Source organism: Nansenia antarctica (assembly GCF_963989245.1).
Source record: "Nansenia antarctica genome assembly, chromosome: 5".
NCBI lineage: Eukaryota > Metazoa > Chordata > Actinopteri > Argentiniformes > Microstomatidae > Nansenia > Nansenia antarctica.
Window position 1 is genome coordinate 72,033,465 of NC_137690.1, and position 13,009 is coordinate 72,046,473.

General features: G+C 47.2%; 1 protein-coding gene across 1 annotated transcript in view; it reads left to right on the top strand.

The window, feature by feature from the left end:
* The window catches only part of LOC308158343 (protein MTSS 1-like), a gene marked incomplete at both ends in the record, with an annotated part of 40,870 nt that overhangs the window by 19,413 nt on the left and 8,448 nt on the right, over positions 1–13,009 (top strand). Inside the window, 5 exons of the mRNA XM_080531934.1 lie at positions 5,619–5,703; positions 6,457–6,548; positions 7,881–7,955; positions 9,093–9,104; positions 11,425–11,582. Of these exons, the coding sequence (XP_080388060.1) occupies positions 5,619–5,703; positions 6,457–6,548; positions 7,881–7,955; positions 9,093–9,104; positions 11,425–11,582 (422 nt within the window). The remainder of the gene's footprint in view (positions 1–5,618; positions 5,704–6,456; positions 6,549–7,880; positions 7,956–9,092; positions 9,105–11,424; positions 11,583–13,009) is intronic.

Genomic DNA, 13,009 nt, shown 5'->3' on the forward strand with positions numbered 1-13,009 from the left:
GTGGAGGCTAGTGGAGGTAGAACACCAGGGAGGCTGGGGGAGGTAGAACACCAGGGGAGGCTGGTGGAGGTAGAACACCAGGGGAGGTAGAACACCAGGGGAGGTAGAACACCAGGGGAGGCTGGTGGAGGTAGAACACCAGGGGAGGCTGGCGGAGGTAGAACACCAGGGGAGGCTGGGGGAGGTAGAACACCAGGGTGAGGCTGGGGGAGTAGAACACCAGGGGAGGCTGGGGGAGTAGAATTAGAAAGGAGGACGGGCCTCACTGTGATGCACGGAACAGAAATAAAGGAACAGGCTCGTTCTCATTCCCAATGATTAATGTTCCTCATTCGTTCCGTGCATTAGAGTTAGGCCATCCTCCGATTTCTACCTCCCCCAGCCTCCCCCTGGTGGTTCTACCTCCCCCAGCCTCCCCTGGTGTTCTACCTCCCCCCAGCCTCCCCTGGTGTTCTACCTCCTCCCCAGCCTCCCCTGGTGTTCTACCTCCTCCCACAGCCTCCCCTGGTGTTCTACCTCCCCCAGCCTCCCTGGTGTTCTACCTCCCCCAGCCTCCCCTGGTCTTAGCCATGACCAGCCGTGACCGCTGGTTCAGCTGCTGCGCTGGCTCGTGGTCGGGGGGGCCTGGTGACATGGGGGTCTTTTAATAATTGATTGCGTCAACGTCAGCTGAGGGTGTTGAATAACATGACAGACGGATGAATTCACTAGACTCCACTGAAACAGTAGAGTCCTCCTCCTTCTCCTCCCTCCTCCTCCACCTCCTTCCCCATCCCCCTCTTCCTCCTCCCCTCCTCCTCCTCCCCCTCCACTCCTCTTCCTCCTCCCCCTCCTCCTCCCCCTCCCCCCTCTTCCTCCTCCCCTCCTCCTCCCCTCTCCTCCTCCTCCCCCCTCTCTCTCTTCCTCCTCCTCCTCCTCCTCCCCCTCCTCCTCCTCCTCCTCCCCCTCCTCCTCCTCCCCCCTCCCCCTCTTCCTTCTCCCCCTCCCCCTCCTCCTCCTCCACCACCACCTCCTCCTCTCCTCCCCCTCCTCCTCCTCCCCTCCTCCCCCTCCCCCTCCTCCTCCCCTCCTCCACCTCTAGACCAGCGTGGCCTCCAGTCTCTCCTGATGGCCCCTGGCGTCTAAGAACAGCAGCCCAGGAGGGAGCCTCCGTCTGATAGACTTTATTTTTTATTTGTCATTGTTACAGTACAGGTACCAAACAACGAAATTAGGAGGGGAGGCTCCCCTGGTGTTTAAGAAAGGAAAAAGAAACACATTTTGGAAAAAGCATAGATGCATAAAATCACAAGAAGGTAAGGAGCTGGTTTACATCAATAGAGGCTATGTACACTGGTTTACATCAATAGAGGCTATGTACACAATCCACTGTACTATACTGCACAGATAGTCAAATAGGGTTGTCATATTTCACAAGAAAGTATTTTTTCACATTTTTTTAAAAGTGTCACAGTTTGCAGGCTTGAAAATGTACATGTTTGTGCCTCAGCACTAGCTGCCATACAATCCGTCCGGGACTTGTCCTGGGCCCAGAACTTAGGCCTTTTCTGTGTTCAGGGCCTTGACGGCCCTGTGGTAGAAGCTGTCCTTCAGTCTGTTTGTCCTAGCGGCCGGGGTCCTGTACCTCCTGTTCTGTACTGGGGGAGGGAGATAGAGAGGGGGAGGGAGGAGGAGGGTGAGACAGAGAGAGGCCATCTGTCCTCTGGTGCCTACTCTCCTCCAGCTAGTCTGCTACTCTCCATAGCTAGCACCAGCTAGGAGAGGGAGGGAGAGAGGGAGAGAGGGAGAGAGGAGAGAGGGAGAGAGAGAGCATCACCATCTGTCCCTAGCGCTAGGCTAGTTTTATGGTCAGTTGGTAGAGCCACGGCGCCAACAACACTTAGGTTGTGGGTTCAATTCCCGCTGGGACCATCTGTACTGAAACATGTATGCACTCACTGCAATGTAAGCTGCTTTGGATAAAAGCGTCAGCTAAATGGCAGATAATATATAGTATATATATATATATATATATATATATATGGTTTTCTCTGTGTACCACATACACACACAAAAGAAGAGATTAGGTGAGGCTGCATTCTCATTTTATGCTCCAGATTGTGTCTTCACTGCCAGTTTACATTAGGGATGCAACCTCAGCACATATGTTCAAGTCAAGACTAAAAACCCATCTTTTTAATATTGCCTTTAAATGACTAGATAGTTAAATGGTGATTATATAATGATTGGAGCACTTTGAGCTGCCATGTTTGCAGGAAAAGTGCTCTACAAATAAAAGTTATTATTATTATTATCCATATAGCTGGTATATATACATATATACCGGGGGTCATTATTATTATAGTCTGTTCTTGCTGAGTGACAGGCAGGGCAGCATGGTCAGGATGGGGGTCATTCTTTTTAACACAACTTCTCCTCTTCAAACATGGCATGGCACTTCACACACCCCTCCTCCTCTCCTCTCCTCTCCTCTCCTCCCTCCCCTCCTCCTCTCCCCCTCTTGTGTCTGGGGAGGTGAGGTCATAGGCTTTTGTTTACTTTTCACTGAAGACCCTCATGGTCACACTTCAGTGAGGGCTCCTTTGGTGTGTGTGTGTGTGTGTGTGTGTGTGTGTGTGTGTGTGCGTGCGTCAGTGTGTGTGTGTGTGTGTCTGTATCTGTGTGTCTGCGGCATGTGTCTGTATCTGTGTGCGTGCGTGCGTGTGCGCGTCAGTGTGTGCGTCTGTGTCTGTATCTGTGTGTGCGTGTGTGTGTCAATGTGTGTGTCTGTGTCTGTACCTGTGTGTGTATCTGGGTGTGTGTGTGCGTGCGTGTGTCCGTGTCCGTGTCCGTGACCGTGTGCGTGTGTGTGTGTGTGTGTGTGTGTGTGTGCGTCTGTCTCCCGGTGCTCCTAGACAGTCCAGACCAAGTGGGACGTCGGTGTTAAAAGTCGTATCGTTTGGAGAAACCGCCACTTCAAATAAGTCATGTTCCCTCTCTGTCCTTCCTCCTCCGTCACACACACAGGGTTCCCTCACACACACAGGGTTCCCACAGGTCCTGGAAATCCAGGAAAGTTTGTGAATTTGAGAAGAAGAAATCAAGGTCTTAAAATAGACATGGGTCATTGAAAGTGCTTGAATTCCCCCCCCCCTCTCTCTCTCTCTCTCTCTAAAATATATATATATTCAAAAATGTTTTACATAGCTTGTCAACTAGTTCTGTCTCAAACTATGCCATGTTGGGTCCTTGAATTTGAGGGAATTGAGTCTTGAAAGTCCTTGAAAGGTGCTTGATTGTTTGATGTTTCTGAAGGTGTGGGAACCCTGTGAACCCTGCTCTGAGCTCTGCACAGTGACCTTAACTGTGTGACCCTAACCTCTCTGGGGTCAGCTGCTCCAAAGCCTCCTAGCTAAAGTAGTCTAGCTTAGCCTCCTAGCTAAAGTAGCCTAGCCTAGTCTCCTAGCTAAAGTAGTCTAGCTTAGCCTCCTAGCTAAAGTAGTCAGACGTTATCTGACCTGAACATCCAGGCCTCATTATCCCTGAATAAGAGTCTTTTTTCCATGTTGCTTTTATCTTGTTTACTTCCTTTTATTTATTTATTTATAAAAATGTTTTGGTTCTGACCTGGTGAGGGTGTTGTGTTTACTGTGTGGTGTGAAATATGACCAAGCGGACTGTCTGTGTTGTCTGTGTGGTGTTTGTCTTGTAATAATAATACTAACTTGTTTATTTACATTATCTGTTTTCTATTGTTGGTAAATACGTAAATACATTTGATTTAATTTTTAAAAATATTATATTAATATCGAAGTTAACTGTAGATTATTAATTATTAATCTCTGATTATTGGAGAAGGGGTAGGATTAAATAAGCTTATGCTTCTTCCTACTCCTTTTCGGACATGTTAAGTAAATTTTGTTTTGTTTTGTTTTTTCTTGTTTTTTGTTGTTTTTTGTTGTTTTTTGTTGTTATAACTATTTATTTTGTTCTCATGTTCGAAATAAAGCTTTCATTCATTCATTCATTCATTCAACTTTTATTTGTATAACGCTTTTCCTGCAAACGTTGCAGCTCAAAGTGCTTTAATCATTATATAATCATCATTAATTAATTATTTAGTCATTTAAAGGCAATATTAAAAAGATGGGTGTTTAGTCTTGACTTGAACATTATGTGCTGAGGTTGCATCCCTAATGTAAACTGACAGTGAGACACAATTGTAGTTGCTATGTATTGGATGCTGCTGCTGTTGTTGTTGTTTTCCTGTAATACGACACTGAGATCCACAGGTGCTTTAACACTGTTGTCAGTGTTTTGTGTATGAAAATGCAATAAACAAAAGTAAAAAAAAAAACAAGAATAATGGACAACATCACAACAGAATACAACAGGACATCAAACCATGAGTATGTGACCATAGGGACATGCATTGGTGCCGTAGAAAATAAAGTGCACAGGTTAAAAGTGCAAAAGAAGAAGACAGAAAATAAGGTAGTGCGATGGTACTGAGAGAAAGTCCAAGTCCAGACAGATGAGTGGTTATGGTTACAGTATTGGCTTGTTAAGAGGAGAACATGCTGTTCTTCCACACACAGAAGAGGATGGATCCGCAAACAGTGGGTTTGACAACTGTTCCTGTAGTGTCTGGTGGCTCTGCGTGGCTGTGGTGAGAGATGAAGTGCTACATAACCTAGGAAGCTTTCGTGAAACCGGCCCCTTGTTCAGTTAGATGGTCGGGTAATGAGATACGAGTCCTAGGGCATTATGGTATTATTATGTTCTCATCTAACTCTGTTCAGGGAAACAGATTCAGTTTCAGTTCCAAACTGTTATTTTGTTTTCATTTGTTGAACCTTTATTGAACCAGGAGGTCCCTTGAGATGAAAGTCTGTTTTGGAGGGAGACCTGGCCAGGGTAGCACACCAGTTGTACACACAAGTACAAAGCTACAACGTTAGAGAACAAAACACAATAAAAACAGACAAGGGACAGAAACAGATAATAACCTTTATTTGTATCGTACTTTTCCTGCAAAACGTTGCAGCTCAAAGTGCTCCAATCATTATTATATAATCATCATTTAATTATTTAGTCATTTAAAGGCAATATTAAAAAGATGGGTTTTTAGTCTTGACTTGAACATTATGTGCTGAGGTTGCATCCCTAATGTAAACTGGCAAAAAGATAGCACACCACTAAATACAAACAGACAAGGGACAGATAAACAGATAAATATGATAAAAATCCGTCTCCAGTGTTAAATACGAAACAGTTGTGTACGCAACAATTTCCCTGGCAGCCGTTTCCATGGTGACCAGAACAGGTTCTGGACGGTGTACAACAGTGAGGTCCATCCACGGACAACTGACAGGTTGGTTACAGCCTGACTGACAGACTGTCCTGTTGCCTTGGTTACGGCCTGACTGACAGACTGTCCTGTTGCCTTGGTTACGGCCTGACTGACAGGTTGTCCTGTTGCCTTGGTTATACAGCCTGACTGACAGGTTGTCCTGTTGCCTTGGTTACAGCCTGACTGACAGGTTGTCCTGTTGCCTTGGTTACGGCCTGACTGACAGGTTGTCCTGTTGCCTTGGTTATGGCCTGACTGACAGACTGTCCTGTTGCCTTGGTTACAGGGGGCACCAGGGACATTGGGTCGGCGCTGACCAGGATGTGTATGAGACACCGGAGCATCGAGGCCAAACTCAGACAGTTCTCACTGTGAGTCCCTCTGTCTGTCTGTCTGTCTGTCTGTCTCTCTGTCTGTCTGTCTGTCTGTCTGTCTCTCTGTCTGTCTGTCTGTCTGTCTGTCCTCCTTCTCCATGCGAGTCCCTCTCTTCTCTCTGTCTGTCTCTCTCTCTGTCTGTCTCTCTCTCTCTGTCTCTGTCTCTCTCTCTCTCTGTCTCTCTCTCTCTCTGTCTCTGTCTCTGTCTCTCTCCCTCTCTGTCTCTCTCTCTCTCTCTGTCTCTGTCTCTCTCTCTGTCTCTCTCTCTCTCTCTTTTCTCCTCCGCTGATGGAGTCTTGAATCCTGTCTTGGTGTGAATCTGTGTCTCTATCCTCCTTCCTCCTCTCCATCTCCACCTTCTCTCTCTCCCTCTCTCTCTCTCTCTCTCTCTCTCTCTCTCTCTCTCTCTCTCTCCCTCTCTCTCTCCCTCTCCCTCTCCCTCTCTCTCTCTCTCTCTCTCTCTCCCTCTCACTCTCTCTCTCTCTCTCCCTCTCTCTCTCTCTCTCTCTCTCTCCATATTCCCTGTTTTCTCCTCTGGTGATGGAGTCTTGCATCCTGTCTTGGTGTGAGCCCACACCCCTCCTTCTCCCTGTTCTCTCTAACACATCTCTCCTGTGACTCTTTGTGAACATCCCCCCCTTCTCTGTTCCCTCCATCCATCTCCTCCCTCCATCCTGTGTGTGTGTGTGTGTGTGTGTGTGTGTCTGTCTGTCTGACTGTGTGTCTGACCTTGACCTTTGACCCCCCAGGGTGTTCCTGGACTGCCTGATCAACCCTCTGCAGGACCAGACGGAGGAGTGGAAGAGGGTGGCCAACACTCTGGACAAAGACCATGCTAAAGGTGACACACACAGACACACACACACACACACTCTCCTCCTCCTCCAATCTCCTTCTAAATCATAGAACACCATGTGTAGGCGGGCGTCAGACCAGAAAGGCCGTCAGACCAGAAAGACACGAGTGTCTTAAATCACTTCAGAGCCGAAGCTTCCCCCCTGTGGTTTACAACCCCTTCCTCCTCCACTTCATCACGTTACTTCAATAAGCGCTTTTATACGCTTCAGCCAATCACCTTCCTGGCTCAATAAACCTCAACCAATCAGCTCTCACATCCTGACTATTATCTCCGGATGAAGAGAGTAAGATCAGTGAGACGTTATTCCTTTTTAAAGGCTTCGCCCCCGCGAGGGTTTGGAGCCACACTTCAAACCGCTGATGATGCTAAGGACTCTACACTGGCTTCCTGTTAAGTTCAGAATAGATTTCAAGATCCTTCTGCTGGTTTATTAAGCTCTCACTGGCACAGCACCAGAATATCTGATAAGACCTTTTTGCTAGCATATCAGCCCAATAGAGCTCTCAGGTCTTCTGACGCTGGTTTTCTCTGTGTACCACCATGTACCAAAGAAGAGATTTGGTGAGGCTGCGTTCTCATTTTATGCACCCAGATTGTGTGTTCACTGCCAGTTTACATTAGGGACGCAACCTCAGCACATATGTTCAAGTCTAGACTAAAAACCCATCTTTTTAATATTGCCTTTAAATGACTGAATAATTAAATGATGATTATATAATGATTGGAGCACTTTGAGCTGCAACGTTTGCAGGAAAAGTGCTATACAAATAGAAAGTTACGGCGTGTGATGCTACGGTGTGTCTCTCTCTCTGTCTCTCTTTCTCTCTCTCTTTTTCTCTTTCTCTCTCTCTTTCTCTCTGTCTCTCTCTCTCTGTGTCTCTCTCTCTCTCTCTGTCTCTCTCTCTCTCTGTCTCTCTCTCTGTCTCTCTCTCTGTTTCTCTCTCTCTGTCTCTCTTTCTCTCTCTCTCTCTCTCTCTCTGTCTCTCTTTCTCTCTGTCTCTCTCTCTCTGTCTCTGTGATGCTACGGCGTGTGATGCTAAAGGCCAATGCACACGGCGTGCGATTTTGTCGCACGACAACATTCGATTCTCAATTCACAACAATGAATGAATGAATGTGAATTGAGAATCGAATGTTGTCATGCGACAATATCGCATCACACGCCGTGTGCATTGTCTCATTCAAAACAATGGAATCGAATTCGGCGGTGCGACAAAATCACACGCCGTGTGCATTGGGCTTAAGGCGTGTGAAGCTAAGGCGTGTGATGCTAAGGCGTGTGAAGCTAACACCCCTGTGTCCTCTGTGTTCCAGAGTACAAGAAGGCCCGTCAGGAGATTAAGAAGAAGTCCTCAGACAGCATCAAACTGCAGAAGAAGGCAAAGAAAGGTACTGTGACTGACGGAGGATACGTGAGGTCGGGGGGGGGGGGAGGCTGGCCGAGGTAGAAATCGGAGGACGGAGCTCCATGTAATGCCTGGAACGGAATGAGGAGTGAATGCTATCAAAAAAATTCATTTTCGTTCGTTTACATTTTACATTTTAAACATTTAGCAGACTATTTAGCAGACTGGCAGAGATATAGCATTATCCAAAGCCACTTACAGTCTCCCTGGAGTAACTGAGGGCTGAGGGCCTTACTCAGGGGCACCCTCTAGTGGTGGTGTTCCCAGGTGGGATTTGACCCCCACAAGTCCTCATCCTACCTCCGCCAGCCTCCCCTGCTAGACAGATGCTACGATGTCTAGTCACTCAGAAACACAGGTCCTGTTCCCCAGGGTTAGAGAGGCTGGCTAGCAATCGGTCGCTGGTTCGATCCCCGCCTCAGGAGGGAGCTGCATGTGAGCAAGGCACTTAACCCTTAATTGCTCCAGGGGCACTGACCATGTGCCTAGAGCAAAAAAGAGCAGGTTCCAACAATTGACTGACAAGTTGATTGCATGGCAATAAAACGATTATTACTATTATTATTATTATTAGTATTAGTATTAGTATTAGTAGTAGTAGTAGTAGTAGTAGTAGTAGTAGTAGTAGTAGTAGTAGTAGTAGTAGTAGTAGTAGAAGTAGCAGTAGCAGTAGTAGTAGCAGTAGTAGTAGTAGTAGTAGTAGTAGTAGTAGTAGTAGTAGTAGTAGTAGTAGCAGTAGCAGTAGCAGTAGTAGTAGCAGTAGTAGTAGTAGTAGTAGTATTAATAGTATTATTACTACTATTATTATTATTATTAGTAGTAGTAGTAGTAATCATGGTAATAGTATTATTATTATTTTTAGTAGTGGTTTTTGTTGTAGTATTATAGTTAGTAGTAGAAGTATTATAGTTAGTAGTAGTATTTTTAGTAGTAATATTATTATTATTATTATTATTATTATTATATTATTATTTTATAATATTATTATTATTATTATTATATTATTATTATTTTATTATTAATAATATATTATTATTATTATTATTATTATTATTATTATTATTATTATTATTATATCCTGGGTCTGACTGAGATCTTTTCTCTCTCTGCTCGCGGCCAGCTGACGTGTTTGGTAAGTGTCTGCCCCTCCAGCTCCTCTGTGTCACCATGCTCTGTTGACCCCTGACCTCTTGACCTCTTGACCTCTTGACCCTCCCCTCCCACCTGTGTGTGCGGTCCTGGCTGTTTCTGTCCCTGTGTCACATGGTCGGTCTGGCAGTGCATTGTGACATCACATTCCTCACTCAAGGGTTAAAAAAAAAAACAGGAATGTCCCAAAGAATTGAATTCCCTTGTCTCTGTTCCTCTCCTGGTTCCCCTTGAGAGTAGACACATGTGTGTGTCGAGGGTTCGAACAAGGTCTTCACTGTGAGAGAACAGTAAACGTTCATGAACTGACCTCTGGTTTGCCTTTGGCCAACACAACCAACACAATCAAACACAACCAAACACAACCAAACACAACCAAAGACAACCAAACACAACCAAACACAACCAAAGATAACCAAACACAACCAAACACAACCAAACACAACCAAACACAACCAAAGACAACCAAACACAACCAAACACAACCAAAGACAACCAAACACAACCAAAGACATCAAACACAACCAAACACAACCAAAGATAACCAAACACAACCAAACACAACCAAACACAACCAAACACAACCCAACACAACCCAACACAACCCAACACAACCAAACACAACCAAACACAACCAAACACAACCAAACACAACCAAACACAACCAAACACAACCAAACACAACCAAACACAACCAAAGACAACCAAACACAACCAAACACAACCAAACACAACCAAACACAAACACAACCAAACACAACCAAAGATAACCAAAGACAACCTGATGGAAACTGCTTTCAAAAGGCAGTTTCCATCCCCGGTAGCTTCACAAGGCTTATTACCAAAAAGAGAGTTGAGACAGAAGCTGACAGACAGTTATAAACACGACCCCAGGATGGACCCCTGAGGAACCTCAGATGTGGTCGAGGCGCTTAAGTCCGACAGCCGCGTAGCCGCGTAGCGACGTAGCGTGTTGTTCACCACCGAGGGACACTCCCAGGGCTTCAGTCTGAGGAGCAACAGAGAGGAGAACGTGATACCTCCAGCTGAGCACTGTGGGAAACCAAACGTTACATTCCCGAGGCTCCCAAGGAGGAGGAGGAGGAATTCCACTGACAGAAACTTCCAGACTGGCTTCCATCTCCTGCCCGGAACCACATGGCTCATCTGTGTGTGTGTGTGTGATGACTGTGGTTTTGCCCCAACAAACAAAACCACATAACAAGCGCTGGCTAACTCGCTACTGGCTCCTCGTGAGAAATAGAAAACTTTAATTGTATGTTTACGTCTTTTACGTTCGCACAGAAGGGATTAAGTAGGGATTAAGTGTGGTTGAGTACTTGGTTATTTCAGCACACAATGTCCTTGATACTCAATGTGCTGTTGAGTGTTGTTGTGATGCTCGATCTATAGTACTTCATACAAATGTAGGAAAACATTTTAAAACATCCCAGGCACGCAGGCATGTGTACATAGGGGGTGTCGGTAGGGTCAACAACAGCACCTGCCGCCCTCTGCCCTGCCCCTCACAAAGTGCCCTCCTGGATGGTGTTGTTTGTAGGCCCAAATTGCTGGGGAATTAAACACTGACACAGGACAACAATACCACCATATCCTCCATATCCACGCTGTCAGACCTGTAGACATGGCAGCACCAAGGGTGACATCAGCATCTCATAACGATCTGGTTCACCACGTCTCTGTCAAAGTAAAAAAACATCTGAAGGATCCTACTGCTAATGACAAAGAGGGAGAGACATTAGGGGTTGTGGTCTAACTGCTTCTACAGTGACAATGATGACTGATGACAGTAATGCTGAGTGGGCAGGACAGAGACACTGTGGACCGGGATGAAGCTATACCCTGGATGTCTGTCTGTCTGTCTGCCTGCCTGTCTGTCTGCCTGCCTGCCTGCCTGTCTGTCTGCCTGCCTGCCTGTCTGTCTGCCTGTGTGTCTGTCTGTCTGCCTGTCTGTCTGCCTGTCTGTCTGTCTGCCTGTCTGTGTGTCTGTCTGTCTGTCTGTGTGTCTGTCTGTCTGTCTGTCTGTGTGTCTGTCTGTCTGTCTGTCTGTCTGGGGGGTCATAGGCAGGGGGGATAGATAGATAGATATTTTTATTTAGTCAGGACAGTGCACATTAATGAACAGTCACTTATACAGAGTATAAGTCAGAGTATGAGTATAAGGATTTAGCTGTGAGCTAATTTACATCCTTAGTCCTCATAGATGAAGCTATAACCTGTCTGTCTGTCTGTCTGTCTGCCAGCCCTAACCTCTCTCTCCCTCCCTCCCTCCCTCCCTCCAGGCCGTGGGGACCTGCAGCCCCAGCTGGACAGCGCCAGGCAGGAGGTGAGCAGCAGGTACCAGCTGCTGGAGGAGGCGGAGAAGCAGGCGCTGAGGAAGGCCCTGGTGGAGGAGAGGGGCCGCTTCTGTACGCTAGCTACCATGCTACGACCCGTGGTGGTGAGACACACACACACACACACACACACACACACACACACACACACAGGAAGGCCCTGGTGGAGGAGAGGGGACGCTTCTGTACGCTAGCTACCATGCTACGACCCGTGGTGGTGAGACACACACACACACACACACACACACACACACACACACACACACACACAGGAAGGCCCTGGTGGAGGAGAGGGGACGCTTCTGTACGCTAGCTACCATGCTACGACCCGTGGTGGTGAGACACACACACACACACACACACACACACACACACACACACAGGAAGGCCCTGGTGGAGGAGAGGGGACGCTTCTGTACGCTAGCTACCATGCTACGACCCGTGGTGGTGAGACACACACACACACACACACACACACACACACACACACACACACACAGGAAGGCCCTGGTGGAGGAGAGGGGACGCTTCTGTACGCTAGCTACCATGCTACGACCCGTGGTGGTGAGACACACACACACACACACACACACACAGCAAGGCCCTGGTGGAGGAGAGGGGACGCTTCTGTACGCTAGCTACCATGCTACGACCCGTGGTGGTGAGACACACACACACACACACACACGCACAGGAAGGCCCTGGTGGAGGAGAGGGGACGCTTCTGTAGCCTAGCAACCATGCTACGACCCGTGGTGGTGAGAGACACACACACACACACACACACACACACACACAGGAAGGCCCTGGTGGAGGAGAGGGGACGCTTCTGTACGCTAGCTACCATGCTACGACCCGTGATGGTGAGACACACACACACACACACACACACACAAACACACACACGCACACACACACACACACACACACACACACACGCACACACACACACACACACAGGAAGGCCCTGGTGGAGGAGAGAGGACACTTCTGTACGCTAGCTACCATGCTACGACCCGTGGTGGTGAGAGACACACACACACACACACACCACACACACACACACACACACACACACACACACACACACACACACACAGGAAGGCCCTGGTGGAGGAGAGAGGACGCTTCTGTACGCTAGCCACCATGCTGAGACCTGTGGTGGTGGGTCACACACACACACACACACAGTACACACACACTCACACGGTCTTTCGGTCACACAGTCATTCATTCAGTCCCCATAGAAAGTCTGATTGTTTCAGCGCCAGGCCGTGATCTTGGTGGTGGCCGTTATGTAATCATGTTCAAGGCATATTCAACTAGATGTTTAGTAATGACAGAGTAACTGACTTTGACCGCCAACAACATTGTGGATAAAAAAACTAAAGCTGAAGTGATTCTTTCCTCAGTGAAGTCAGTGTTTCAACAGGAGCTTTCGCGTATTTTGATGAATGAACACGCTAGCGTGGCTAGAATCACACTTGTAGAAAGACGATTCACAGGAAAGACAACGTCAAAATGTTGTACG